The 27552-nt window shown below is 35.5% G+C and overlaps 2 protein-coding genes across 2 annotated transcripts; both read left to right on the top strand.

Annotated features, from left to right (window-relative positions):
• Nucleotides 1–11441: 11441 nt before the first annotated feature.
• On the top strand, nucleotides 11442–19004 carry LOC115456370 (eggshell protein 1). The gene is made up of 10 exons (XM_030185394.1): nucleotides 11442–11539; nucleotides 12763–12775; nucleotides 13608–13637; nucleotides 14192–14227; nucleotides 14928–15026; nucleotides 15748–15774; nucleotides 16189–16230; nucleotides 17049–17081; nucleotides 17400–17455; nucleotides 18850–19004. Exons 1-9 carry the CDS (start codon nucleotides 11492–11494, stop codon nucleotides 17441–17443), a joined length of 372 nt encoding a protein of 123 aa, XP_030041254.1. The 5' UTR covers nucleotides 11442–11491; the 3' UTR covers nucleotides 17444–17455; nucleotides 18850–19004.
• Nucleotides 19005–19167: 163 nt separating this feature from the next.
• Nucleotides 19168–25052, top strand: LOC115456356 (lysophosphatidylserine lipase ABHD12). The gene is made up of 10 exons (XM_030185374.2): nucleotides 19168–19690; nucleotides 20493–20614; nucleotides 21135–21248; nucleotides 21520–21648; nucleotides 21952–22044; nucleotides 22530–22664; nucleotides 23237–23385; nucleotides 23619–23786; nucleotides 23979–24106; nucleotides 24963–25052. Exons 1-10 carry the CDS (start codon nucleotides 19680–19682, stop codon nucleotides 24991–24993), a joined length of 1080 nt encoding a protein of 359 aa, XP_030041234.1. The 5' UTR covers nucleotides 19168–19679; the 3' UTR covers nucleotides 24994–25052.
• The last annotated feature ends 2500 nt before the right edge of the window (nucleotides 25053–27552 follow it).

Raw genomic sequence — 27552 nt, 5'->3', positions numbered from 1 at the left:
ACTGCTAGCTAGTCTTATTGAATAATGATTTCTTATGTTTACGCAAATGTTAGACATTAAAATTAAACTATTTTTCTGATTTTATCGCGGTTTTAATTATTTTAATTTTCTCCCGACGTTTCGAAGAATTTGCAGCCTTCATGATCGTGGGAGGGAGGTGTTGTTCATCCGCAAACTCAAAGTTACACGTTGGTAACTAAAATAAAATTATTAAAACCGCAATAAAATCCGGAAAATAGTTTAATTTTAAAGTCTTATTGAAGTTAATGAAACGCAAAATATTAATATGTATTCACTATTCATATTTACAGGTGTATCTGCGCAACACGGTAAGTTAGATACATATTCTTATTGTATTACTTAACATTTTAGTATGTCTGTTTCAAATAAATTCTTAAAATAGAAATCATGCTGTTGAGTTTGGCGAGTGTAGTATCTTTTTATTGCGCTTCGGACGTGCGCAACTTATATAGTATACCTATTAAGTAATGAACGGCAATAGCCCAATTGAGAGTGAAACGGAATGCCGAAACGAATATGTATAGGTTCAAAACCCATCGGCACACCTCGGATTTATCTACAATTATGTGTATTCTTTGTAGTATCGCTTGCTTTAACGGTGAAGGAAAACATCGTGAGGAAACCTGTACACCTGAGAAGTTCTCTATACGAATTTGGATAGTATATGAAGTCTGTCGATCCGTACTAGGCCAGCGTGATGGACTAAAGCCTTATTCCTCTCAGTAGTAGAGGAGGTCCGTGCAGCAGTGGGACAGTATATAATACAGGGCTGATATTATTGAAAACCATAGAAATAAATAACAATGTATCGGCAAAGTGTAGAAGACTTGATGGTGATGGTAAGTGGCGTCTGTAGTGTCAATCGAGAGATGATTATCCCTAACCAGCCGACACAATCATGCCGGCCTCTTTGAAATATGTGGTTCAGGAACAGGACTCGTGGCTGATTTGCTTAAAAGTAAGTAATAGTTTTAGATACGATTATTTATAAAGCATTCTTAACAGCACATTCCAGATTCTATAATTATGAAATAGAGAATAATTTAGGAAAACTTTGTAACGAAAAGTTTAATTGCATTAAAAAACTACACAAAAAAAATGTTTTTCTTCTTTGCTGTACCAAATATGTTAATACGTATTAAATTCATCATTAAGTTTCAAATTGTATATATAATTTCGTGTTGTCTGGTTCGATATATTATGTATATTAAATATTATTAAAAATGTATATAATTTCTTTTATTTAATCACATTTTTATCGCTTATTAACCTTTGGCGGAATTGCTAAACCGCTGGTCTGTTCAAACCAAATAGTTTAAATGGAGCCATTAAATACATCAGTTCATTCTTTACTAATCTATACATATAATAAAACAAAATCCCTTTTTCTGTCTGTCTCTATGTTATCGATTTTCTCAAAATCTACTGAACAGTTTTTTATGAAATTTGGTATTGAGATAGTTTTAAGACCCTGGGATGGTTAAAGGCTTATGGATATGGCTATAGGTTGCCCGCTGCCGTCATATGCAAGTTATTCATCTCTTTTCTGTCTTTTAACACGCACCCTTACTACCAAAGGACATTGTCGAAAACGGCCCCAGAACCAACAAAGGTGTGACTAGCACTATAATTATTTATGTATTTTTTTATATTATTTGCAAATATGTGTATAAAACGGACAAGCTGCTACATCCAAAATGAATATATAAAAGTATTGTAACGACTTAAAGTCAAAGTCGCCGACATGTTTACAACTAATTGTGTATAGAGATGTACCGGTTAGACAAAACCATAAATCTAATTACCGATAATTGATTATTGAAACATTTTAATATATTCGATTTGTGAGGCGATATGTTCTTTAATTATTATAATAAAATTTAATCGAGCAGTGGATGCGTCTCAAATAAATAAGTAGTTAGTTTTAGGACTAAATTGATTATAGATCAAGTCGTCTACGAAAAAAGTTTTTTTTTTAGTTTTTAATTCATATTGATTTACTTTGTTTATTTAGATTCTGTATTAGCGACCCGCCCTGGCTTCGTACAGATAGCAGAGCATAATATATTATGCAAACATTTATTTTTCTGTCGTACAAAATATTTATGAATTATACATATAAAAAATAGCGTTTCTTTCTCTCTCCCTCCATCCGGGAGCCTCAAACTCTCTCCATATTAAATTACTATCGGATCCGCCCGTGTAAAAGATTTCCCGGGATAAGGGTCCCGCTAAATATTTTTCCGAATAAAAATAACCCTGTGTTGAATAAAATCGATTTTTGTATAAATGATTGATATAATCGATCCAGAATCTAGTCGAGTAGTATCCCTAATTCTTTCTTCATTTTTCAATTCAATTTAATGTCACTCACACTTCACTCATCAGAGACAAATAAACTAGACTCTCATTTTCCATATAATATATTATAATTCTCTGACTCTCACTATATCATTGACGATTCGGTTATTATAAAGACTCTGTGCAATTGATTACGATATCGAAATTCACTGGCTGTGATTTCTAGACTTTGTGAACTGATGTAACAATTTACCTGGCATTGATAACGGATACGAAATGGAAATTGCTTTTTGCATTAAGAGCGTTTACGTGCCGCGCGTGAAGTCAACTATAGGTAATTCTTCGCAAAATTCACTCACACAGAGCCGTTGCGTAGCTGTGTGCGTAGAGTTAGCGCGTCGGCTATCTTTATAGTCAGACCAACCAATTTTGATCTTTTCGCTTTAATTATCTAATTGGAATGTAACTTATGATTTATGAATTTATGATAAATGAAGAATTCTATTATTAAATATATAAGAATTCATCATGAAATAGTTTATATGTATCATTTTGTAATTATAAAAAAAAATAAACATTTTTAACAAATTTTAACGGAAATTTTAAAAATTGTTATTTTTCACTTTTAAATGCAAATGCTTAAAAAATTTAAGCATTTGCATTTAGAAAGTACCCTTTAGTAAAGTGGAGCTCATCATGAAGCCGAAAGATAGGCACCAGAACTCCGTAATCAGACAATAAATCAGGAAATTACTGTGCTACAATGTTTATAATGGACCACATAATTACTCCATAGATCTGCAGTTTTTAATATTTAGCGTATTGAAATTTTAATTAAGTCATTAGAAATTACATATTGGAATTTATATTTTGAGTCAGAAGGTGTATGTAATGAGATGTCATTTTAGGTGTATAACTAAAAAGTGAGAAATAAAAGACTTCTTTTTTCGGAAGTTGGTTATATTTTTTTGGATAGTTTTTTTTAATAGGTATTGCTTCTCAGTGACATCGATCATCAATCGATCGATTGTACATCCATGTATAACAATTTACCAGTTTTATATCCATAGTTTTGCATAATATTTGCGACACACGACGAAGCAAAATAGTTGGTTCTGTACTTTTTTTTGACCAAAAGCAGTCAGCTTTGACTGTAAGTATGGGAATATCGTCTTTTACATCGCCACAGGCAACATCTTTATCAGTTTCTTCCCTAGCGGCCTCTTGCATCCTGTCCTCTGCAGCTAATTTCAATCATTTAGCTAACTCGTCGTAACATTTCATGTAAACATTTTGCGTTAATATTGGTAAATCTATGGACGCTAACTGTTCGTTTAAATTTGATCTACTAACTTTAGTCATCATAGCTCCATTCATAGTTCCACGATATACGTCCATACTATCAGTATATCTCTTAGCGCTTAAATAGCTTAAATTCCATATTGCACATATTACACTTCATTAAAAATGTTGACTGCAAGCAAACATTCTCTTTCAATAGTTGTAAATGTTCGATACTACAACCTGTTGCTCTGTTGTGGTTATTGAGTGTTTTAATTTGATCCAAAAAATATTGAAAATCTATAATTTTGCGGCTTTTAATAACCTTATTTATTTTGAGTGTAATATCAGGCACGATTACCTAAAAATTAAAAAATATATAGAATATACTATTATTGTTATCGAAGTTTACGCAAACACTACATACTTAAGTAAAACTGCATATGGATCTAGACGCGTTTAATTTGTACAAGTATAATGACGCCGAAACCTGCACAGGGTTAAACTCATGACGACCGGAGATCTCTGCGATTTGTAACCACCGCGGTTCCGATTATGTCCTGCAAACTTGGCCAGCGATTATCGCAAGGCGGGCGGTTACAAGATGGAGAGTTAACGGTCAGTTGAGTTCCAGAACGCCATGGACACATATCAGAAACGATCACGATGGAGGAAAATGGCGTCAGATTTCTGTGATCACCCCTCCCCTACCGACTACTGCAGTCGCCCACCTACTAACCACAGAGCGCGCTGGTGCTACCGTGGCCCGCACGATTCTACTAGTTGGCCGCCAATACAGCGGGTACCGCATACAACCGCGCACGCTGCGGGCGTAAAACGAGTTTTGAAATGTGCGTTTAGTCCATTGAAATGTTACAATTTAAGGACCGAATATTGCATTTCTTGGAGGACGCAATTTTATTTTTGGGCCATGTGTGGGGGGCCAATAGAAGCTTAACCTGAAGTTTGTGGGGTCGCCACCCTTGTCCCCCGGCCGCCATCTTGGAAAAAGGGGTGAAAACACTTTTTTCGCGATATCTCGGAAACTATACGTCTTACAAAAATTTTGTAAAGCCATAATTTGTAGCAAATTGTTTTGCCTGCAAATATGTTTTTTTCTCCTTTATCCCCAAATGGTAACTCATACCTTTTCTACCTGCATAACATTCGATAAGTTAAATTTGGTAAGTTCTATGACAAAGAAAAGAGTTAGGAATAAATAAGTAAAGTTGTACGAATTTAACAAAAAAATTGTGATAATATATTTACAATAAAAAAAATCAAAAAATAAGTTAAACATTTTGTTTCGACCGGATTCTCATGAGCATTGACCAACCCGGTAAACTTTGGAGCGCTGTAACAGCGTTTTAAATGAATGAAATAAAAAAATTATAGGGAACAATTTTCCTCAAAAGATCATTTACAAGTTAGTATGAGGTAATTTTTTTGTAAAATGTAAAAAAAAAAGTTATAGAGCAAAAAAGAAAACTTTTATAAATATTTTCTCACATTTTTGCTTATGACTTCTTTAATTTTTAATTTAGGGCAAAAAGTTATATTAAACATATTTGTAGGCAAAACAATTTGCTACAAATTATGACTTTACAAAATTTATGTAAGACGCATAGTTTCCGAGATATCGCGAAAAAAGTGTTTTCACCCCTTCTTCCATGATGGCGGCCAGGGGGACAAGGGGGGCGACCTCACAAACTTGAGATTAAGCTTCTATTGACCCCCACACATGCTCTAAAAATAAAATTGGGTCCTCTAAAAAATACAAAGCTCATGTAACATTTCAATGGGCTAATTGTTTTTAGCTTTAGGTTCCATTTTTTTCCTTCGAGTAACTATGCTCAAGTGTTTAATGAGTAAAAAAAGCAACAACCATAACTACAGACGCATGTTATAACATTAGTACATCAATCTTTTAGCTTTTGCTCTAGCCGAAGTTTCAGCGTTGTTACGTTTCCTTTTCTTGCCTAGAAATAGCTTTACTTCCCATTGTGTCTGAAACATAATAATATAATAATAATTTATAGTAACTACTAAAATTATTGTCAATCATTAAAGAAAAAATATTTTACTTACTAAAGTACTAAGATGTGGCAATCACTGTATACACGTGACTATTTTTTCTACGCACAGCAAAGTCCAACTGGAGTCTCGCCGGAGCGACGAGCGACACGTCCTCTCTCTAGAAAGCCTCAAGGCGGACTAATTTGAAACGATTTGCGCGTTGCGTTTTATAGTGGTATTTAAAATATTTATAGAAAAATAACAGAACTAATTTTGTTGAATTTTTAAATTGTATGTTTTTAAGGAGATGTTCTTCTATTATAGTAATCCAATATTATATTCAATTAAGTAAGATATATTGATAAAAAAATCATTTAAATGACCAACATTTCTGAAATTTTCGAATTCTTTGAATTTTTATTTCTCATGAATTAAACATAAAAAGATATTTTTTCTCTACCAACTTTTTTTCTTCAGGATCTTTTTAGTTAGATAAAAATAACATATTGTTATGTTCCTTAGTGGTTTAAGATATTTTGAGCTTCGAATTAGACGTTCGAAGCGCAAATTTGAAAACCTCTGTTCAGTAATCATTAAACAATTTACAAATACTCAATAAATCTAAAAATTTTCTCTACTAACTTTTTAGACAACAAAATTTTCTATAATAATTACTAATTCATATGTTTTTAAAATAATGTTTTGATGGATATTATCTCCTTCGAAAAGTGCTGTTTTTGAGACATACGGCGCGCGGATGCGTAAACGCTCTTAATTGTGGCTCTGCTGGCGGATCCATGGTGTTGGAGAACGTTCAGATTCGCCATTGTATACAACAATGGACAGCGCCTCGTTTGGTAAGCACATTTTTCTTTAATTGTACAAGTTTAACTGCCGCCAAACTTCTAGTTCGCTCCTCAGTTCCTGTTCTTGGTAACTGCGTGGAGATAGCGAACAGAGTCTGTACTGTATACTACTTACTACACACTTTAGCATGTGGCTATGGCAACTTAAGAGCAAACTAGCAAGTATATTGTTCATTAAAAAATGTGTGTCATATGCTTGAAGGTTTCTTACATTTAATTCAGCTGGAAGATTTGAATACATAAATCTGCTTTCCGTGTGACACAATATTAATATATTGCCATTCTAATTTGAGCATAATATATTTGTTTGTTTTTTTTTCAGTTTGTAGCCCTTGATCGTATATGTACAGCATGTTGGACCACGGTCCAAGAGCCTATACATACTTCAGCTGTAACAATGTTAGTAGAAGCTGCGTGCTCTGTAATAGAATGTTGGAACTCCGGACTCGGTGATTGTGATTGGCAAAACTGAATTGATAAATAATACCATAACAACAACCCTCCTGCAAAATACTCAGATAATATTTTATAAAACAATGTAGGTGATGAGGAAATAAATAATATGAACTAAAAAATATTTTTTTATTTGTTTAATTTAATCCTACATGCCCTAAGAGTCTACCAAAAGTGTGTAAAATATGCCATGCTTCTGATGAAGCGTGAATGCTCAACAGTGCGCCTCTGTCTGTCTCTTCGGGGAACACGTACGACGTACGTATATATAGAAAATACATAAAATCTGAAGGGTACTCTTAGAGGATGTAAATACTATAACTACATAATTAGGTACCTTTTCACTTATAAAAAATTATATGAATCAAGTCTTAAAATAGCCTGATTTAAGTAAAAAATAATCAGATACCTACATAGTGATGAATCTTTAGGGCTTATATATATTAGATAGGTACTTATATCAATAAAAAGCATATTTAAAGCGTAAATGATAGGACTATAAATCTTCCTTGAACATTGAAAAGTTTTCAATGTTTACTATCAATTATAACCTCCAAATCTCATCGTTTTTTGGATTGATGCGATATCCCAGCTTGTCCGTTTTATAAATAATATGTCATGAGAATTTATTAATGATTCTAAATATTACAAACATTTTTCCATTGCTGTTGGTTCCAGGGCGAATTATGTATGGGCACAGAACAATGTCCTTTCAATGGCTTATAACTTGTGGATTTTACGTCAGATTTCAATGATTTCTTCTGTTTTAGAATTTAAACAATGTACATATTTTATAAAAATTATAAAATAAATTGTCAAATACCCTATTATCCCGACCTATTTGAAACCGGATATACACACGTTGATCCCGGAACACGATACTTACGTGAACCACTATGGCGGATTTTTACACTTTGTGTATGGTCGCGGGCGGATACAATTATCCAAACACGAGCGGATGCATCTTGACTAATTAAACTTAAACTTGCATGGAACTTTAAGTTTAATAATAATAATATCAGCCCTGTATTATATACTTGCCCACTGCTGCACGGACCTCCTCTACTACTGAGAGGGATTAGGCCTTAGTCCACCACGCTGGCCTAGTGCGGATTGGTAGACTTCACACACCTTCGAAATTCCTATAGAGAACTTCTCAGATGTGCAGGTTTCTTCACGATATTTCCTTCCTAATCATAAATTCACGAAGAATACACACATGATTTTAGAAAAGTCAGAAGTGTGTGCCCTTGGGATTTGAACCTGCGGACATTCGTCTTCGCAGTCCGTTCCACACCCAACTAGGCTATCGCCGCTTACACTTTAACTTTAAGTTTAACGGAGGTAATTTTGATACCAAGCTTGTCGTCATGTCTACATAAGGTCATGGGGCCCTATTCCGGCTACGGGGGCAAATGTGGCGATGGTAAGCGATACGACCGTCCATAAACAGTAGAAACACCAACACCTTGAAGTATAAAGTATTGTTTGGTATTCCACTGCGCTCACCATCCTGAGACATGAGATGTTAAGTCAGTAACACTTCTAATAATATGATAAACTTTTTCAAGAAAAAGGTAAAAGAAAAAAATTAAAGTTTTTTTTTATTATTCCTTGTATCAATAATAAAATATTTATATCATTGTTGTTTTACTTCATATCTACATAAACATTTATTTAATTTAAAATTTGTGGAATTCAATTAAACATTGATTGCTGTGTATATTTAAATTTTTTACCATGGATATAAACACCCCTTATTTAGGAATAAGGATAGAGTCTATGCGGCAGCGCTCTGAGGTCCCGGGTTGGTATTCAAGGCCGTGCAAAATGATATTTATGTTTTTTCTGCTCAGTATCAGCCCGAAGTTTTGAATTTGTGCCCGATATGGCGATATGCTCGCCCCCTATCACACCATAGGACGGAACACACTTGGCTAAAAGTGGGTGACCTAGTTGCGCCTCTGCATACCCCTTCGTAGATATATGCATGATACGTGTTTGTTTATTTAGGGATCGCAATCCGAAAATTGTCGGATCTTACGAGTTTTGAGCTCTATTGAATCCGGCAAAAACGGACCCAGAATCCGAAATATGAAATAAAAATTAACAGCCTTCAAAACCCAAAAAAATAGTTTAAAATTTTCTTTTTTATTTTATTTATTTATTGGTTTTCCATATACAACTATTTTACAGATAGTTATTATAGCGTAGAACAATAGTTATTATAGGATTTTATTATTACTTACTATTACATAAGCGGCCGATGTGAATTCCGTCAAAGAGCATGAAAATATATCAATCTGGTTTGACAAAGCATTGAACATAACAGGTATAAAGTTACCAATTTTAGAGTCGATGATCAATTAAAATTGCTAGATAAATACATAAACAAATATACGGAAACAGTGTTTAATTTTATTTATTAACGTTTTCAATCACTATGTAGTTAATATTAAATATTTACTTTCCCACTGCTGGGCACGGGCCCTCTCTACTACTGAGAGGGATTAGGCCTTAGTCCACCACGCTGGCATAGTGCTGATTGGCAGACTTTACATACCCTCAAACTCTTATAGAGAACTTCTCCGGTGTGCAGGTTTCCTCACGATGTTTTCATTCACCGATAAAGCGACTGATAATTGATAAAGAATACCCATATTACTTTTAAGAAAAACCAGTGGTGTGTGCCCTTGGGTTTTGAACCTGCGGACATTAGTCTCGGCAGTCCGTTCCACACCCAACTAGGCTATCGCTGTTTGTCATGATCGCGTCGACTGCCGAGTACTATAGTCCTAAACATAACGCGTTGTGTTACGTGCTTGTTACGCACTGTTAAAATAACGTGCGGGATAGAGAATAAGGCCCCAGTAAACAATAAAGCAATTTTAAATCGAATATACACAGGCTGATCCTGGAACAAGATACTTACGTAAGCCACTTTGGCGGGTTTTAACATGAGCATATAAAATATGATTGATTCCTTTCTACCCGAATTTCGGCCACGGCGGCCAATCTCAGCAGAGATCAGCCACGCAGGAGATATTATAGTGTTCAAGTGTGTACACAATACATATTCACTGTTTATTCATTCTACTAATTTAGTGAGACGGCAATCCAATATGACTGGAGAGAGATCAGGCGCAGGATCAACGGCTTTACGTACTTTCCAAAGCACGGGGGCATCACACCGCCAATTTCCTGACTCCCAACTGCGACAGAATAATTTTAAGACGAAAACACCATGGCGGTACACATACATACCTCTCGTCAACATCAGCGGAACTTCGAGAAGACCTATGTGGTACTGACTCAACTATAGTGATTTATCGCATAGCAATCACGCAAGATGGTGACACACGATTCTGGATTACGCTTGCACAATTTGCACGACGTGCAGCATATATCCCACCTCCGAATAGGAACTGTCGGAGGGGCCGCGGCCGGTCACAAGCAACATCTGCCTGACTGGAGACCTCCTTCCATAGAGGAACGTAACCATCTGTTCTTCTACAGCGGTCGTTTACCTTTACGCCGCTAAAAACCCAATCGCTATTATTTTTTGGCCCAACCCAGATTTCGAACCCAGGACCTCAGCGTGGTAGTCGTACTCATACTGTGTACAATTACAACTACACCGAGGCAAATACAAAATATATTCTACTACCAGCCAGCTTCTCCTACGTTTTGAAAGGTGATCTATCTTCAGATGACACACTTGCCCGGTCACATTCTCTTCAACAATAAAAACATCAATAACAATCAGAGTTCAAAGGCATTTCACCTTGCTTTTCAATACGCAAACTATGCTGAACAATGAAAACCCTAACAATATATATTCTTAACTAAGTATTGCTCACGGCTTTACTCGCGTTAATAGTCTTTCCAGCTTTTTTTTATTGCTTTGAATGTCGAGATGAGCTTGTCGTTCGCCTGATGATAAGCGATACGACCGCTCATAAACAGTAGACCATCCAACACCTTGAATTACAAAGTATTGTTTGGTATTCCACTGCGCTCGCCATCTTGAGACATGAGATGTTTACTCTTATTATGTCCAGTAGTTACACTGGCAACAATGTCCTTCAAACTGGAACAGAACAGTGACTACATATAAATCACTGTAATAATCCATGATCCTATTTTTACGCCGAAAACGCGAAATATTTAAAAAAAAGTTTAAAATTTTAATTATTACTCAGGTTGACTTAGCGGGATATTTTTTTTAATAAAGGACATAGTCTGTCCTTGTGCTAAATTTCATCCAAATCCGTTCAGACGTTTTTGCATTTACTCGTAACATACATCCGAACATTTTTACAATTTTTCTCATTATATTAGTAAAATAAAAAAGAATTAGCATAACTATTTATGGAATATTATTTACTTTTACAATTAATGATGCTAATTAAAGATTAATGCAAGTTTGACCTTTATGTCCCATCTCAAAATAAACTCGCATCTGAGTAAACAGCTTACTCGTATAAATACTGCGAAAGTTTTTCATTTCTACAGTAAAACATTTTACTTTAATTGAAAAGTAACCATTAAAAATGTGCAAAGTAATGTTCATTTTCGTTGTGGTCGCGCTTGCGCTTCAGGTAGGTTTTATTTTTCTAAATATTTTGGGATGTTTTTTTTTTAATCAGTCGCTACGGTCAACGCTGGAAGATACTTGCGAAAGGGATACTGGAATCCCCCGGCGTAGCGACTGCAGGGCCCTGGAGGAAAGTTAGAAGGGGATATCAGGGTTAGGATATGTGGGGGAAGAAGAAGGAACCCTCTTAGGATGGGAAGAGGGGAGAAGGCTAAGAACTGTTCGCGAGCCCTTATAGCCCTCAATGTGAACTGGCAACCATGAGGTATACACACTTAACTATGTGTCTTGGGCTGCGAATGTCCCTCCGTACATGGGCGTGTATTTGAAGACCGAGCGCACGAGAATTGCCTCGGGGGGTATCTTTCGATGATAGAGTTGCTAGAGCATCATAACTTAGCCATTGCCAATTAACAGTATATTTTTTTCATAAGGGGTAGTATTAGATTAATCATTTCTTAGCCATTGCCAGTTTGCAGTGTTTTTTTTTCTTTCGAAAAAGTATATTAGAGCCGTATTAATAAATCAATCTCACACTTGAGTAGGATCTCAAGTAGACATTTATATTGAACTTTAATATACAAAGTTTGAATTCTCATTTAACAGTTTGTACTCAGGTGAGTCGGTTGTTTCATAACCAAAACTCATCTGTCTAAGTTCGTCATTTGCTGTAACTTAAGATGTTATTTGAGATGTTGATATCTGTCTTTTAAATGGTGATAACGTTAAGTTATTCACCGTCGGACAGCGGATTGAGAGCGTAGAAGCTGATGTCACTTCAGAGCGAAAATAAACTGGACGTAAATTGCCCTAAGATTCTCTATAATGTGTTTCTCTTATAAAAGTCTGTGGTCATTTATTATTTTTTTATGAATACTAATTATGATAGTTCCCCTACCTTGATGTCTCGCGGCAATCCGTAAGACGTTGACCAAAAGATCGGTGATAGGTTATTTATAAAAAAAACTGGTATTTTAGAATTTAACAAAAATGTCTATATATAAATTTCGGTACGATTTATATATGTATATCCTTTAATTTCCATGTAAAACTCAAGGGAACCAAAAAAAAATAAAGCTATTCAACTATGTTTTAAGGTGATAAGTATATTATTTAGTAGTGCAAAACGATTTTTAAACAATAAAAAGAATCGTTTTGTATCACGAAGAATTAATTGCTTTTATATTTGTTCCACATCTTTTAAATTTATTTTTAATTTTGTTTCAGATTGCGGCCTACAGTAAGTAGAAAAAAAATCAAAAGCTTCTTTAGAAAATTTTAATGTTCATTACTTTTGTCGATTTAATATTTAATGTTTCACATTAACTTAAAAAAAAAACATATAAAATGTTTTATACCAATATTTATAAATTTCAAAATGTATAGTCAGCCTCAAAAGAATATATGCGATAATAATATCAAAATATTATTTACAATTTACAATAATGCACTGCGGCGAATTTCGACCTCGGCAGCCAATCTCATCAGCCACGCAAAAGATATTATAGTGCGCAAAACACAAGCACTCTCTGTTCCTTCACTCTCATAGTCCGGTGTGACGGCAATCCGACATGACCGTAGAGAGATCAGGCGCAGGACCAACGGTTTTACGTGCTTTCCGAGGCACGGGGGTATCACACCGCCAACTTCCTGACTCCGAACTGCGACTGAGTAATTTTTAAGATATAAAAACCCAATCTGTCACTGCCTGGGATTCGAATCCAGGATAACGCTCAACGCAAGAGTCGTGCCGCATACCCTATACAACTACGCCAACGAGAAAATAAGGTACAGTCAACCACGAAACTAGCTGATCAAACTCGAAACTTTGAATAACCCTATCAAGTGGAGTTTAACTGTTTTTTTTTTTGTTTGATGTTTAGTCAATCAATTTTATTTTATTTTTGTGAAAAAAAAGAATAAACGTTTTGAAATTTTGTTCGAGCTACTTATGTGAGTGACTGTACATATTCTTACGGAACGTGTTTCTGTCAAAGTACCTGTGTACTGTCAGCCCCAAATGAATGTATACTGTACCACTACTTAATATATTTATATATCTTTATCTACAGGTGTATCGGCTGTACCACAGCCTAGCTTTGGTAAGTGTTAAGAAATCATATCATTTTAATTCCAGTATCAATTCTTAGGACGATAAATAACGATATAAATTAACAATCGTAAAATTATACCGAAACTATTCTCTGTAGTCACTGTTGTGATCCGGTTTGAAGGACTTTGTAGCCAGTGTAACTACTGGACATAATAAGACTTAACATCTTATGTCTTAGCATGGCGAACGCGACGCGAGTGGAATACCACCAAACAATACTTTGTAATTCAAGGTGTTGGATGGTGTTTCTAATGCAGATACGCGGTCGTATCGCTTACCACCAGGCGAACAGCAAGCTCGTCTCGTCACTCAAAGCAATAACAAAAAATTAAGTCATAAAAAATCGAATTGACAGAATGTATCGTTAGGAGATTACGATCGTAAAATGTCAAGAATTGTGACCTAGGTTAATAGATAGACTTCAGGATAAAGACCGTCTGATGCTCACGCGACCTTATATAGCAAGAACAGAAACGAACTAGTTTGTCAATATCTCAGCTTGACTTCTACTTGAACAATGTAACAATTTTATTATTATTCCAGGTTCCCAAGGCCCGCCACAGTCACCTTATTCCGAATGTAAGTACAAACACACAAATAAACTCACACACACACGTTAATAAACAAATAAAGCGCGCTTATACGCATATAAAAAAAATGCAGTTATTAAGATGCTCCCCCAGCAAAATGGCGCGCTCAGTGTCTTTTTAGAAGCATTTTTCGAAATTTATAAAACGTACAAAATATTAAATACCATATTTCTAGAACGTGATATCTTAACTTTAGTCGATTTCCTTTTTTTACAAGCTTTTATTTAGTTTCACCTGTTCCGGTGTTTGTAATGAAATCTTGAAATCCAAATTTCACCCACTTTCCAGTGTCCGATTGAGTCGAAATTTGGCATGTATCTTAATTAAGCGTGGCAATGCAATCATATAAATTTAGTTTTGTTGTCGATCCAATATGGCCGCCGTAACAAAATGGCGGCGAACACACACGCTTTTATTTATAAAAAAATGTGTCTGATATAAAAACGCAAATATTTAATACAACGGGGTTGAAATTATTTTTAAACTTTTTAGTTTTTATTAACAAGTAATAAAAACTTGTTTTTAAAAAGTTTTTTGTCTTTTAATTTTTTTTATAATATATCTGCAGAACAGCCACCGCCCCTCTCCTAGATAATGAACAGCTATACCCAAGTTGCTTGCATTAACCAGGTCATCTGTTGTAGATCGCTCCACACTGATCACTAACAGTATAAACATTTTGATTGCAGGTTATGATGACCAATATCCGTATGACAACTCAAGACCATATTCCGGGGAACGCTATTATGATGATGACAGAAGGTATCCCCAACCCCAACCAAACCCCAGTGAGTAACATTTTAATTATTTTTAATATATTTTTTTTTTACTTTTATCGTCAATCTAAACATTATAAAACAAAGTCACCTTTTCTGTCTGTATGTATGTTAAAATTAAACTATTTTTCGGATTTTATCGCGGTTTTAATATTTTAGTTTTCTCCCGACATTTCGAAGACATTACAGCCTTCGTGGTCTGTGCCTGTATGTTACTGATTTTCTCCAAATCTACTGAACGGATTTTTATGAAATTTAGTATGGAGATAGTTTAAGACCCTGGGAAGGTTAGAGATTATTTCATATCCCGGAAAAATATAGTGGGACTTTTATCCCGAAAAACTCTTTCACGCGGGCGAAGCCAAAAGCTACTGATGTATATTTTGACAGTGCTTTAATAAATGAAACCACATAGTCATCTTTCCCTCTGCTAACATTGTGCCAAAAATTATTCATGAATAACGAATATTTTTACCAAAAATCCCACTTTCATTTAAGTATAATATAATATTCTGATAATTTTGTAGTTTAGCGCAAATATGGGGTGTGTGTGAGTGTATTTCGGACTGAAAGTGTAATGTTGCCGCTGTGATAAACTCTTTATTATAGTGCTATTAGGTCGCGTAAAATTATAATTACTTTTTGTTGATATTTAAGACAATTTGTCGCAGTGGCAACATCACTTTTAATCATAAATACACTCAGGCCTGACTCTTATTATTTTATTTCACAGATGGTGGTTCTGGTGGAGGATTGCCTGGTAAGTAAATTATACTAGTATATACAATATAGCGCTTTTTTATTGCATTTATATTATAGGGATCTACTTATAAAGTATCAATAAAAATCAATTTATTTTGCTAAAAAGATTTATAAATTACCGTAAATTAATATTATAACCTATGCAGCATGTTTCACCGGTTCAACTGTATGCAATATTTTATATATTTACTTACAATAAGAGAAGGTAGATACTCATTTTTTATATAACATACTATTTATGTATATTATAGAAAATAAACTAATGAAAAATCTAGCAAAAAATAAAAAGGATTTTAAACACATGCTCTATAACTGGTTAAATAAATTATTGCAAATACATAATATTCTTTATAAATTATGTAACAACTACTAGTTGTCCTAATTGTAAATAATTATAATAATATCTTTCTAGTTGGTGGCATACTTGGCGCAAAATTGGGACTGCTTGCCAAGAGTAAGTAACGAACATTATTTTAATTACTGAACTACATACTAATAAATGTAAGCATAGGTAACTTTAGGGAAGACGAAGCAAGTGCCTGGAGCCTTGAATGCCTTGCAGGACTTTTTTTACCATCTTACCGACGAAACTGTAAGACCAGGGAACTTCTTTTGCTCTTCCCGGGGCCTAGCGTCGTTTCAATATTGCTTTCGCCTATGGTCTCTCAAATCGTTTTTTATTGCTTTCGCCAGAGGTTTGGTAAAGGCCATGGAATGTTAGAGACTATTTCTCAAAAAATTGTACGTGACGTCATATTATCCATATTTTAACATGATTCCTCCTCGTGTTCTTAAATAGTGTCATGACACAAACAGACGGACATCAACAGACGGTCCTATATTAGTTCCTTTACTAGGGACAAAAGTATAACAATATAACGCCTTGTTATCTAGACTGTGATATGCAATGTCTAAAAAGCGGTGATAGCCTAGTTGGGTGTGGAACGGACAGCTGAGACGAATGTCCGCAGTTTTAAATCCCAAGGGCACACACCTCTGATTTATAAAAAATTATGTGTGTATTCTTTGTGAATTATCGCTCGCTTTAAGGGTGAAGGAAAACATCGTGAGGGAACCGAGAAGTTATCTAGGACTTTTGAAGTGAAGTCTACCAATCCGCACTATGCCAGCGTTGTGGACTAAGGCCTAATCCCTCTCAGTAGTAGAGGAGGACCGTGCCCAGCAGTAGGACAGTATATAAAACAGGGCTGATTTATTATTATTTATTATTATACAAGGTATTAACTTATAAACATGATTGTATTGTTACAGAAAAACAAATAATTGGCGGTCTTCTCGGCGGTGGTACGTAACAATTTATTTTATTATTGCACTCGCAAAAAAACACGGCAAAACTCCAAATTCCGCCGCAATTCTTAACCAATTATAATGCTGTTTTCACAGAAGCGTTTTCGTATTATTTGCTGTTCCATATAAAATTATGGAGGGGTGCAACTAGAACACCTACATTCCAACTATCGTTTTATCGGGCACGAATTTCTGACTCCGGATTGAAACAGAAAAAAAAAACAATATAATTTTCACCCATTCGGGATTCAATTCGGAACTAGCAATACATTCGTCCCCGAAGCAGTGTCACTTATATTTTTTTTTTTATTTTAGGTCTAGGCGGCAATGGCGGCAATGGAGGCGGGCTATTGGGCTAGTGGCTTATTCAGGTATTAAATACTATTTTATAATACAATACAAAGATCGCCTATGAAACAGACCATCTAAAATGAGATCTATAATATTATAAGGATGATATTTAAATAAATCCTACCAATATTGTAAATGCGAAAGTTTGCGAGGATGTATGAATGTTTGTTCCTCTTTCACGAAAAAACTACTGAACGGATTTGGATGAAATTTTAAAGTAATATTAATTATACATCGGAATAATGCATATGCTACAATTTATAATGATTATGGTAATTTGGTCATAATATAACGATACATATCTAGTAAATCGGAAAAAAGTTATCTCTCACGCGGGCGAGGCCGGAAACAAAAGCTAGTAACTAAACTTTTTGTAGTTACTCCGGTTATGAACATTTAATTTACAGTTTTGTTAATACTTATTATATTGCGGGAATTGGCTTTTAATTTAAAGATGGGGGGAAGATATTTGATATACTCGAGACGGGGTCATAAACTAACGTGAGGATCCTAAAGGACAAAACGAACGAAAGTGAGCTGCAGTCTGAGTATTGGTTATACTCAGACGGCTTTTATTACACCATTTTTTTAAGACCTCGACAAAGTAATCATAAAGTACCTATCTGATGGCATTGCCAGATTTGTCAATAAGCCGTTTAGGCCTAAAAGACAGCATAGTGGCAACCGTGGTTTTTTTTGCTCCCATAAAATGAATGGCTTAAGGCTTAAGGCGATACCTCAAGGTCCATTTTCATACATTTTGTTTCACCTTTAATCTGGGTAACTAAACAAGTATTGGCAAGTAAAGAATTTAAATTCACGTCTAGTTAGTGATTAGTTCTCGCATGGATATTTCGGCCTTTAAAATTTAATATGACGAAATTTTAAAGGCCGAAATATCCATGATTATTAATTATTTTTACGTTTTTCTTTCAACTGCGAGAACTAATCACTAACTAGACGTGAATTTAAATTCTTTACTTGCCAATACTTGTTTAGTTACCCAGATTAAAGGTGAAACAAAATGTATGAAAATGGACCTTGAGGTATCGCCTTAAGGGAAATGTAAATTTGACACTGCCTGATGGTAAGCGAAGTGGGATAGTGTCAGTCGAGAGATCCTTCGCCAGTCGATACAATTAGGCCGGCCTGTTTGCTGGTTTGTGTTTGTAGTGAGCTAATTATAATAAAACTAGATTTTATTCGCAGCTTCGCCCACGTGAAGGAATTTTCCATAAAAATCCTGCTGTATATTTTCCCGGGATAGAAAGTAGCCTAAACCTTCCCAGGTTCTTAAACTATCTCCATACCAAATTTCATAATAACGCGTGCAGTAGATTTTGAGAAAATTTATATTAATTCTTACAGGTTTTAATCTATTTCGATGACATTTTAATTAGCGCCTTTTTTTCAGACGCTGAGAATTGAAAACTTCGCAGCAGAAGCACTTTTAGTATTAAGCATCATCTTCATCAACCAAAGGAAGCCTACTGCTAGATACAGGACTCTCCTAAGATTTCATTTTCATGTTTTATTTATCAATCTCATTAAAGCTTAAATAATTATTAATGAATGTTTTATTTCTAAATAATCTCAATAAGTATACATAGTTTCTATTTTTTTTGATAAATATTTCTATATAATGATTTCTTAAGTTTACGCGAATGTTAGACATTTAAATTAAACTATTTTACGAATTTTATGGCGGTTTTAATATTTTACTTTTCTTCCGACGTTTCGAAAACTTTGCAGCCGTCATGGTCACGGGTTAATTTAATTATTTCTACAAATCTATCTGCACATATAGGTTATAATTTTACTGCGATACGGCCCTGGAGCCTAGTGCAGTGGTCGGCGTGAACTGATGTTATATGTTCTTGTTATAAGTAAATTAATAAATAATCGTAGGTTTTCCATTTCGATAAATATTTTTCAAATAGTGTAAACGCTGATCTAAACTTCATAATATTATGATTTTAACGCGCGTCTAACGCGTCAACTGAACAGGGTCCAATGGCGTTATATACGCTTTTCCGTAGTATAATAAAACCTTTTTGGATACCTCCATGCGTATATCATACTGCTTTGTTTCATTTTTTTTTTTTCAATAAAATAATAAACAATGTCAAACTTCATGTCAAAATCATGATAACGTTTTATATAAAAGACATAAAAATCAATAAAAATATTGTAAAATGAATAAAAAAAGGGACTTGAAGAATTATAGATTAATGCCAATACAATATGGTTATTGGGTATGAAATACTTTGTACAGTTGATTGATAGACTAGCTTTTGCTCGCGGCTGACGCCACCATAACGACTATAAAGAATTTTCCAAACTGATTAATTTGTGTTTGTTTTTATATGTCTCACTGGTGGTAGGTCTTTCATATGTGAGAGTCCGACTGAGTAGGTACCACCGCAATGTCTATTTCTGCCGCCAAGCAGCAGTGTGTAGTCACTGTTATATTCCGGTTAGCAGGACATTGTAGCCAGTGTAACTACTGGACATAATAAAACTTAACATCTCATGTCTCAGGATGGCGAACGCAATGGAATGAATACCAAACAATACTTTGTAATTCAAAGTGTTGGGTGGTATTTCTACTGTTTATGGGCGCTCGTATTACTGACTATCGGGCGAACGGTAAACTCGTTTCGTCATTCTAAGCAATAAAAAAAGAAATACATTAAATGTCGGTCCGTGCATGGCACGCGACGGTGTTGGTCAGTGCCGGAACGGTCTAGTCGGGAGTCTCATATTTTTCTAAACGAATAACTTTTTGCTTGACACGTTCCTAGCACGGTTATAGTAATATAAAATGATTAGTCAGTCTTTAAACTCAGAATACATCCTGAAGAAGCTGACTACAGTTACTCTCAGTAGTAGAAGAGGCATGTGCTATTGATATACAGGGCTGGCATTACTTCGCATTAGTTGTGATTAGTCAAGACACTATCACGTGACTCGTGTATAACTCCTTCGGCCAATAGTATCCAAATGCTTCGAACATACGTGGGTAGTATATTCTAGGGGCGCTGTTTACGTTTTCAGGACGATTTTGGTGACAGGCGCTTCGCTGACCGCCAGCCTTCTGGTGGTGCAGGTGGCTGTACTGCCCCTACTCTTCAAGTACAGCAAGTCGGTGCAGAGGAAAATGGTCTTTTCTAATTGCAGTGAGTGGACAATTTATTCTTATGAATAAAACTATTTTACGGATATTTTCGCGATCTTTGTATTTTAATTTTCTCCCGACGATTTGAAGACTTTACAGCCTTCGTGGTCACAGGACGGACTGGGGTGTTAGTCATACGAAAAGTCAAAGTAACAATATCTACCTACATTTCACAAATATAAAAAATATATTTTTTTGCTATTGATGATTCGATCTTCGCAGATTAAGCTCACAGTATCTTGAAGTCTGACATCCGTCTTTTGGGTACTCGTTTAATTAAATGTGGAACAGGATCCTAGGCTTGCGCAAGTTCTTTTTCAAATTTCAACAGTCTTGCGCATCATCCCAAGTAGGAATCAGTAATCTTTGGCAAGAATTGGTGCCTTGTCGTGCCGCAATAATGATTGGAGCCTTCTTCCTCGTATTCAGCAAGACAGACTTCTTAGCGCGTCGGTATTTCACATCAGCTCTATGTTCTTTTACGTAACATTATTACTCAATATTTCTTTATTTAATTGCAGTAAATTACCCAAGAAATTTAGACTATGAAAATCCATCAAGCTGCAACGTTGTGGGTGGCAGAAACTTCAATATAGAATTCCAGTCAAAGATCGACAATTGCCCCATAAAACTTGGTAATAATAAAATACTGGTAGGTCTCTCAGGTAGGCAGATGTGTAACACCTCATTGTAAAAGTCGTACCGCGTTTGCAACTCAACAACACCATTGAAGCAGTCTATTTCTAACTACAACACCCAAAAAAGTTTGTTAACGCTAATTGAAAAATAAATGTCCTTTTAATTTAAGTATGTGGTTAAAGATAAAGAATAATAAAAAAAAAGAAATAAAACTATAGAAGAACAGAATCAAAAAGTAAGCTGAGTTAAATGACATCCTATTCACAGGTGCATGGCACATTGTCCCACGCTCGATGTTCCGAGAGATGTTTGTGCTCAAGGACTGCGCTAGGCTGGACGAGAAATTGTTTAAAGAACTGAAGGTGACAAAGAATACCGTGGTTCTGTACTGTCATGGTAAGTATTTTGGTAAAATCTATTTGCAATAACTTCTGTCTTCCAAGTTACTTGTAAATTATTTGATAGTTATTGATAGGTGGAAAAAGAAGTTAATGTGACCTTAGCAACGTGAAACAGTTTTTCGAGATAAAAGACCCGCAGTATTTTACTGGAAAAAAAGTAGCCTATATCCTTCCCAGGGTCTCGAACTATCTCCTTACAAAATTTCATCGAAATCTGATCAGTTGTTCATCCGGGAAAGCATAACAAAGGTACTTTCTCATTTATAACATAATGCTTTGAATAATCTTTACGTTGCAGGCAATTCCAACCATCGAGCGTCCCCCCACAGGCTGCAGATGTATAAAGTATTCCAGGATCTCAATTTCCACATAATCACGTTTGATTATCGAGGTATGTGTAAATTGAATATACTATTTATTACATTGAAGAGCAATATTTTTGTTTCCACTAAAAATTTATCCATCAAATAAATTATAACTTCACCATAAAACTGATACAAATTGTCAACTTCATACATAAAACTGTAATTTTTATTATCTTATTATTGGGGCACGGCAGTGACCCCTGCACTGCACTGCACCTGATGGTAAGTGAAGTTGGGTCCAATAGAATGTCGACTGACGAGAGATGATTACAGAAAATTTGCTAATATCACATAAGCGCAAAATTTTTGTATGACAATCTTCACAATTTCCGCTCTGTAATATAATCTTAGGTCTCAAAAACGCGACTCGAAGTCAATGTTGTTGGTCATATTTGTGATTGGTCGAGAGGCCAATGCGTTGGTCACGTGACAGTCTTTCAACCAATCACAATAAAGCGACACGGAGTCGTGACGTTTGCCACACTTTAATCACACTGTATATTTTTTTAAGGTTATGGTGACTCTACACATGTGCGGCCCACGGAGCAGGGCGTGGTTGAAGACCTTCTGTGCATGTACTCCTGGCTCATGGAATCGCTGAGCAGCATCAGCAGGCCCACTGTTGTTGTCTGGGGACATTCGCTTGGTACTATTGTGATTTTATTCATATATAGAATTTTATATTAAGGTGCTTCACCATCAGACCTTATTACTAAATCTATAAAATATATGTCGCTCTCTTTTCTCTCTTTTTTATTGTTCAAATTTAATATGACGAAATTTTAAAGGCAGAAATATCCATGATTATTAATTATTTTTACGTTTTTCTTTCAACTGCGAGAACTAATCACTAGATAACTAGACGTGAATTTAAATTCTTTACTTGCCAATACTTGTTTAGTTACCCAGATTAAAGGTGAAACAAAATGTATGAAAATGGACCTTGAGGTATCGCCTTAAATGCTCTTTAAACAGTAAACATTATATTAGCAAAATGATTACAGAATACAATTTTAGACATTTTTTGACAACGTCTAACCAGAGAGAATAATAGAATAGTCGCCGCGTGACATATCTTCTCTTCTACCAGCCTGCCCGCGCAGCCGAATACTTCCGGAAACGCCCAATGTCATCGGCTAGGATAGCGGCGCGTAACAAATAGTTTCAGAGGGCGTTATAGTCTTCCTTTAAGAATGTGAGAATGGTTTTTGTTCCCAGGTACAGCAGTGGCCGCAAACATGGTGTCCCATCTGTCGGACCTCTGCAAAGAGTTCAATTTACAGTCCCTGCCGGAGCCAGACGCGTTGGTTCTTGAGGCTCCATTCAATAACTTGATGGACGAGATCGCTTGCCACCCATTTTCTAAGGTAATAAAATATGTAAGATAAATTGTATTTAGCGCCACCTGTCAATCAACTTTTAAACTACTAGTAAATCTGAGTATAATATGTAGTATATAGCGAAATCAAGGGTAAGATTATGTTGATTACCTGACTAAATAATAAATTGTTGCTTAGTGCAATAGTTGTCGCTACGTGAAGTTAATAAAAATATTACATTCAAAAATTATAATAATTATAAACTTTTATTTTTTTACCAGCTAGTATCATGGCTGCCATACTTCCAAGATATGTTTGTGAAGCCATTCACATTATCAACAGAATACGCATTTACCACAGACCAATATTTAACTGCGACTCCTCACTTACCAATACTAATGCTGCATTCCAGAGGCGATAAGATTGTACCATACGAGCTGGCTGTAAAGGTATCATACATTTACAATTTAAAGACAGCGCCATCTAGTCAGTTTTATTTGCACTATGCTATAAACACATACAGCAAATTGCTGTTAGTTTACTACGTTGCTACTAGGTGGCACTATATTACATTTTGTTATCTTAAATTCTTAATTTTTTTGTGTGCGATTAAAATGTAATAGCTTTTGTGTGTGTTTAAGCTGCATGACACCTTGGCACAATCACGAGAGAAGTCAGGAGCGCCGCTAGTGTTCCACAGTTTCGACAGAGGCCTCGGACTGGGCCATAACAATCTGTGTGAAGCGCATGACTTGAAAGATATCGTGACGTGGGTATTACGTTGAAATTTTATTTAAAAATAAAGATTTATAGGAAGATTATTAACTTGATATATAACGAATTATTAATATATAATATAATATGCACAATAAGGATTATTATTGAAATAAAAACTACTGTTCTACATTTAATTCTTCGAAACGTCGGGAGAAAATACATAACATCACGCATTTATCCCCGAAGGGGTATGCAGAGGTGCAACTAGGGCACCCACTTTTCGCCAAGTATGTTCCGTCCCATGATGTGATAGAGGGCGAGCCTATCGCCATATCGGGCACAAATTCCAGACTCCGGGCTGATACTGAGCAGAAAAACCCAAATATCACTTTGCCCGACCCGGGATTCGAACCCAGGACCTCAAAGCGCTATTGTACCGGACATGCAATACAACTACGCCACCGAGGCAGTCGGGAGAAAATAATAATATAAAAAAGCACGATAAAATCCGTAAATAGTTTTTATTTCAATGTCTAACATTCGCGTAAACATAAGAAATCATTAGGATTATTATTATTGAAAGATTTCAAGTTTTGTGGGACAAGTTTATTTATTTAGATTTGTCGATTAATGCATTTTCAAATACTAGAAAACTAAATAGAGATCCCATTGAAATGCAGTATTATTAAGTTAGTTTTTTTAGTACCTACTTATTAGATACATATGAGATAATTTTCTTTATATTACAGAACTGTCTTCAATGAACAGCTTTTTTCTAAAAGTACACGGAAACCATCATAGTAAATTCAAATCCACAAGTAGTCATGCCGATATATGTGCAGAAAAAATACCTTTCAGATTTTTAACTAAATGCTCTTATGACTAACAAATAACCATTTCTCTTCCAGAAACTTCTTGAAGTTAGCAACGAATAATTAGAAGACGCGCCTGCGCAACAAACGGATTACCAAAAAAAAAGTAAACAAATAAAATTACGTTTTACGCATTTTCATTTAAATTGATACAAATTGATGTTCATATTTTAACATTTTAAAAGTCCGTGTCGAGTCATAAATATCGTTTAAGGCCGGGCGCACGGTAGCCGCGGCGGAAAAAACATTGATTTATCTATGGCACCAGTGGCGGGGTTGGCAACATTTTTGTTGCGTTGTAAATAATAAAATATAATACCCTCAGTTATGTATTATTTACTGTCCCACTGCTGCACGGGCCTCCTCCACTACTGAGAGGGATTAGCCCTTAGTCTACCACGCTGGCCTAGAGTGGTAGATTTCACACACCCTCAAAATTCTTGTACAGAACGTCTCAGGTATGCAAGTCTCCTCATGTATTTTCCTTCCACGTTAAAGCAAGCGATAATTCACAAAGAATACACTCATTATTTTAGAAAAGTCTGAGTTGTTTGCTCTTGGATTTTGAACCTGTGGACATTCGTCGCGGCAGTCCGTTCCACACCCAACTAGGCTATCGCCGCTTCGCTTATTGCGTTATTAAGCAGAAATTAGATGACACATGTGTTCCATATTTTTTAAATAATTACATAAAAGTTATGAAAATATGAAGCGAAGAAATAGTTTGACTATTTCTGTTGTTTAATTACAAAATAATTTTAATATACCCATACCCAAAAGATAGAATACACTAAAACTGTATTAAAACAAAATTCATTTTCACTGATCATCCAATAATAAAGATATCTCAAATACCTGCCCCAAATGTTGCCAACAGCCGCTAATTAATGTAGTTGTGAATCAAACGGTCTTTGTGCCGGTTTATCCGTCGCTCGATATCGGCACAATGGGACGGAAACGTATTGTACACGACCAGTGTAAGTTGAGCCCTGGATCCAACATTTCGCAAGTCTGATTTAGATCGCGCATTTTGCGCCTGATTTTGACATACTATTGGAATGTTAGCATAATTGCTAGACATTGTGAGACATGTCTCAGGATGACGAGCGCAGCAGAGCCACGCAATGCTTTACAACCCAGAGTTTGTGGTGTTATTGCTTGTAATCAGACGAGCGACTTGCTCGTCTTTCCGTTGTGTTATGTGTGTTGAGATATGTTTGAAATGCTCATCACAATAATACTTATATTACGTAGCTTAAAAGTATACTTCTTTATGTGATTAAAAAACAACAGAAAGTACGCTGTTTATGTATAACAGTGTAAAGTGTAAACTCTTAACGCTGTGGTGTTATCTTCGTGAAATTAGCGTGGAATTGTATTCTGTATGTCAATTTCTAGTGTCTGTAAGGCGACGTAGCGCGTTACGTGTTTGTTACACACTGTCAAAATAACTTGTAGTGTAGAACAAATAATTTTAACAAAAAATTAAATCGCCTTCAAAAACCAAAAAAATAATTTCACATAACAAGTATATACTGGATAACAATTTTAGAGTCGGTGCCTAAAGCTACTATGACGTAGGCATCCCCTAAGAAAGGATTTTGATAAATTCCACCCCTAAGGGGATAAACTAGGGGATGAAAGTTTGTATAAATCTTCTTAGATTTTCGACTGATTGAACTGAAATTAAAGATTGGAGCTACTATGATGAAGACGTTCGCTTTAATAGGACTTTGGTAAATTCAACCCCCATGGGGATAAAATTAGTTTCAACCTATCAATACCGGGAAAATATGTAGCAAGACTTTTATCATACAGTGGACTTTTATCCCGGAAAACTCCTTCACGCAGGCGAAGCCGCGAGCAAAAGCTAGTCAGGCTATATCTACCCTTCGCCGCTGATATGCAACAATATTATATACAAAATTAAGGATTCAAATACCTGTCTTGAAGGGCTGTCGTACTCGAGGGATCAAAGTAAACTGGTCGTCCAACGAACGGAAATACATGACGTTCCGAATTAGGGACTACTTTGATCTTTATTTGTATTAAAGTTTTTTGAGAGTTGTCCAGATGGTTTATTGGTTGAGATATGAGGTACGGAATTTGATTTCCACGTAATTCAAATGTTTAGATTAGTATAATACTGAGCTAGATAGGTATAGTTCCGTCGACTTCGTTTGTTATCTCGCTGGTCAAATTTCCTTATCTATACTATTATATAAAGCTGAAGAGTTTGTTTGTTTGTTTGTTTGTTTGTTTGTTTGTTTGTTTGAACGCGCTAATCTCAGGAACTACTGGTCCAAACTGAAAAATTCTTTTTGCGTTGGATAGCCCTATGTTCGTGGAGTGCTATAGGCTATATATCATCACGCTATACCCAATAGGAGCGGAGCAGTAATGCCTAATCTCAGGAACTATCGGTCCGAACTGAAAAATTCTTTTTGCGTTGGATAGCCCTTTGTTCGTGGAGTGCTATAGGCTATATATCATCACGCTATACCCAATAGGAGCGGAGCAGTAATGGCTAATCTCAGGAACTACCAGTCCAAACTGAAAAATTCTTTTTGCTTTGGATAGCCCTATGTTCGTGGAGTGCTATAGGCTATATATCATCACGCTATAC

This window comes from Manduca sexta, chromosome 2, assembly GCF_014839805.1.
Source record: "Manduca sexta isolate Smith_Timp_Sample1 chromosome 2, JHU_Msex_v1.0, whole genome shotgun sequence".
Classification (NCBI taxonomy): Eukaryota; Metazoa; Arthropoda; class Insecta; order Lepidoptera; family Sphingidae; genus Manduca; species Manduca sexta.
This window is presented reverse-complemented; position numbering and strand designations above follow the sequence as displayed.

Excerpts from the sequence above, each read along its gene's own strand:
- LOC115456370 (XM_030185394.1), top strand. The coding sequence starts at position 11,492 with ATGTGCAAAGTAATGTTCATTTTCGTTGTGGTCGCGCTTGCGCTTCAG. Across the intron at positions 15,775-16,188 it reads TTCTGGTGGAGGATTGCCTG|TTGGTGGCATACTTGGCGCA; the intron begins GTAAGTAAATTA and ends ATATCTTTCTAG. Across the intron at positions 17,082-17,399 it reads TGGCGGTCTTCTCGGCGGTG|GTCTAGGCGGCAATGGCGGC; the intron begins GTACGTAACAAT and ends TTTTTATTTTAG.
- LOC115456356 (XM_030185374.2), top strand. Across the intron at positions 22,665-23,236 it reads TGTCTGGGGACATTCGCTTG|GTACAGCAGTGGCCGCAAAC; the intron begins GTACTATTGTGA and ends TTTTGTTCCCAG. Across the intron at positions 23,386-23,618 it reads CTTGCCACCCATTTTCTAAG|CTAGTATCATGGCTGCCATA; the intron begins GTAATAAAATAT and ends TTTTTTTACCAG.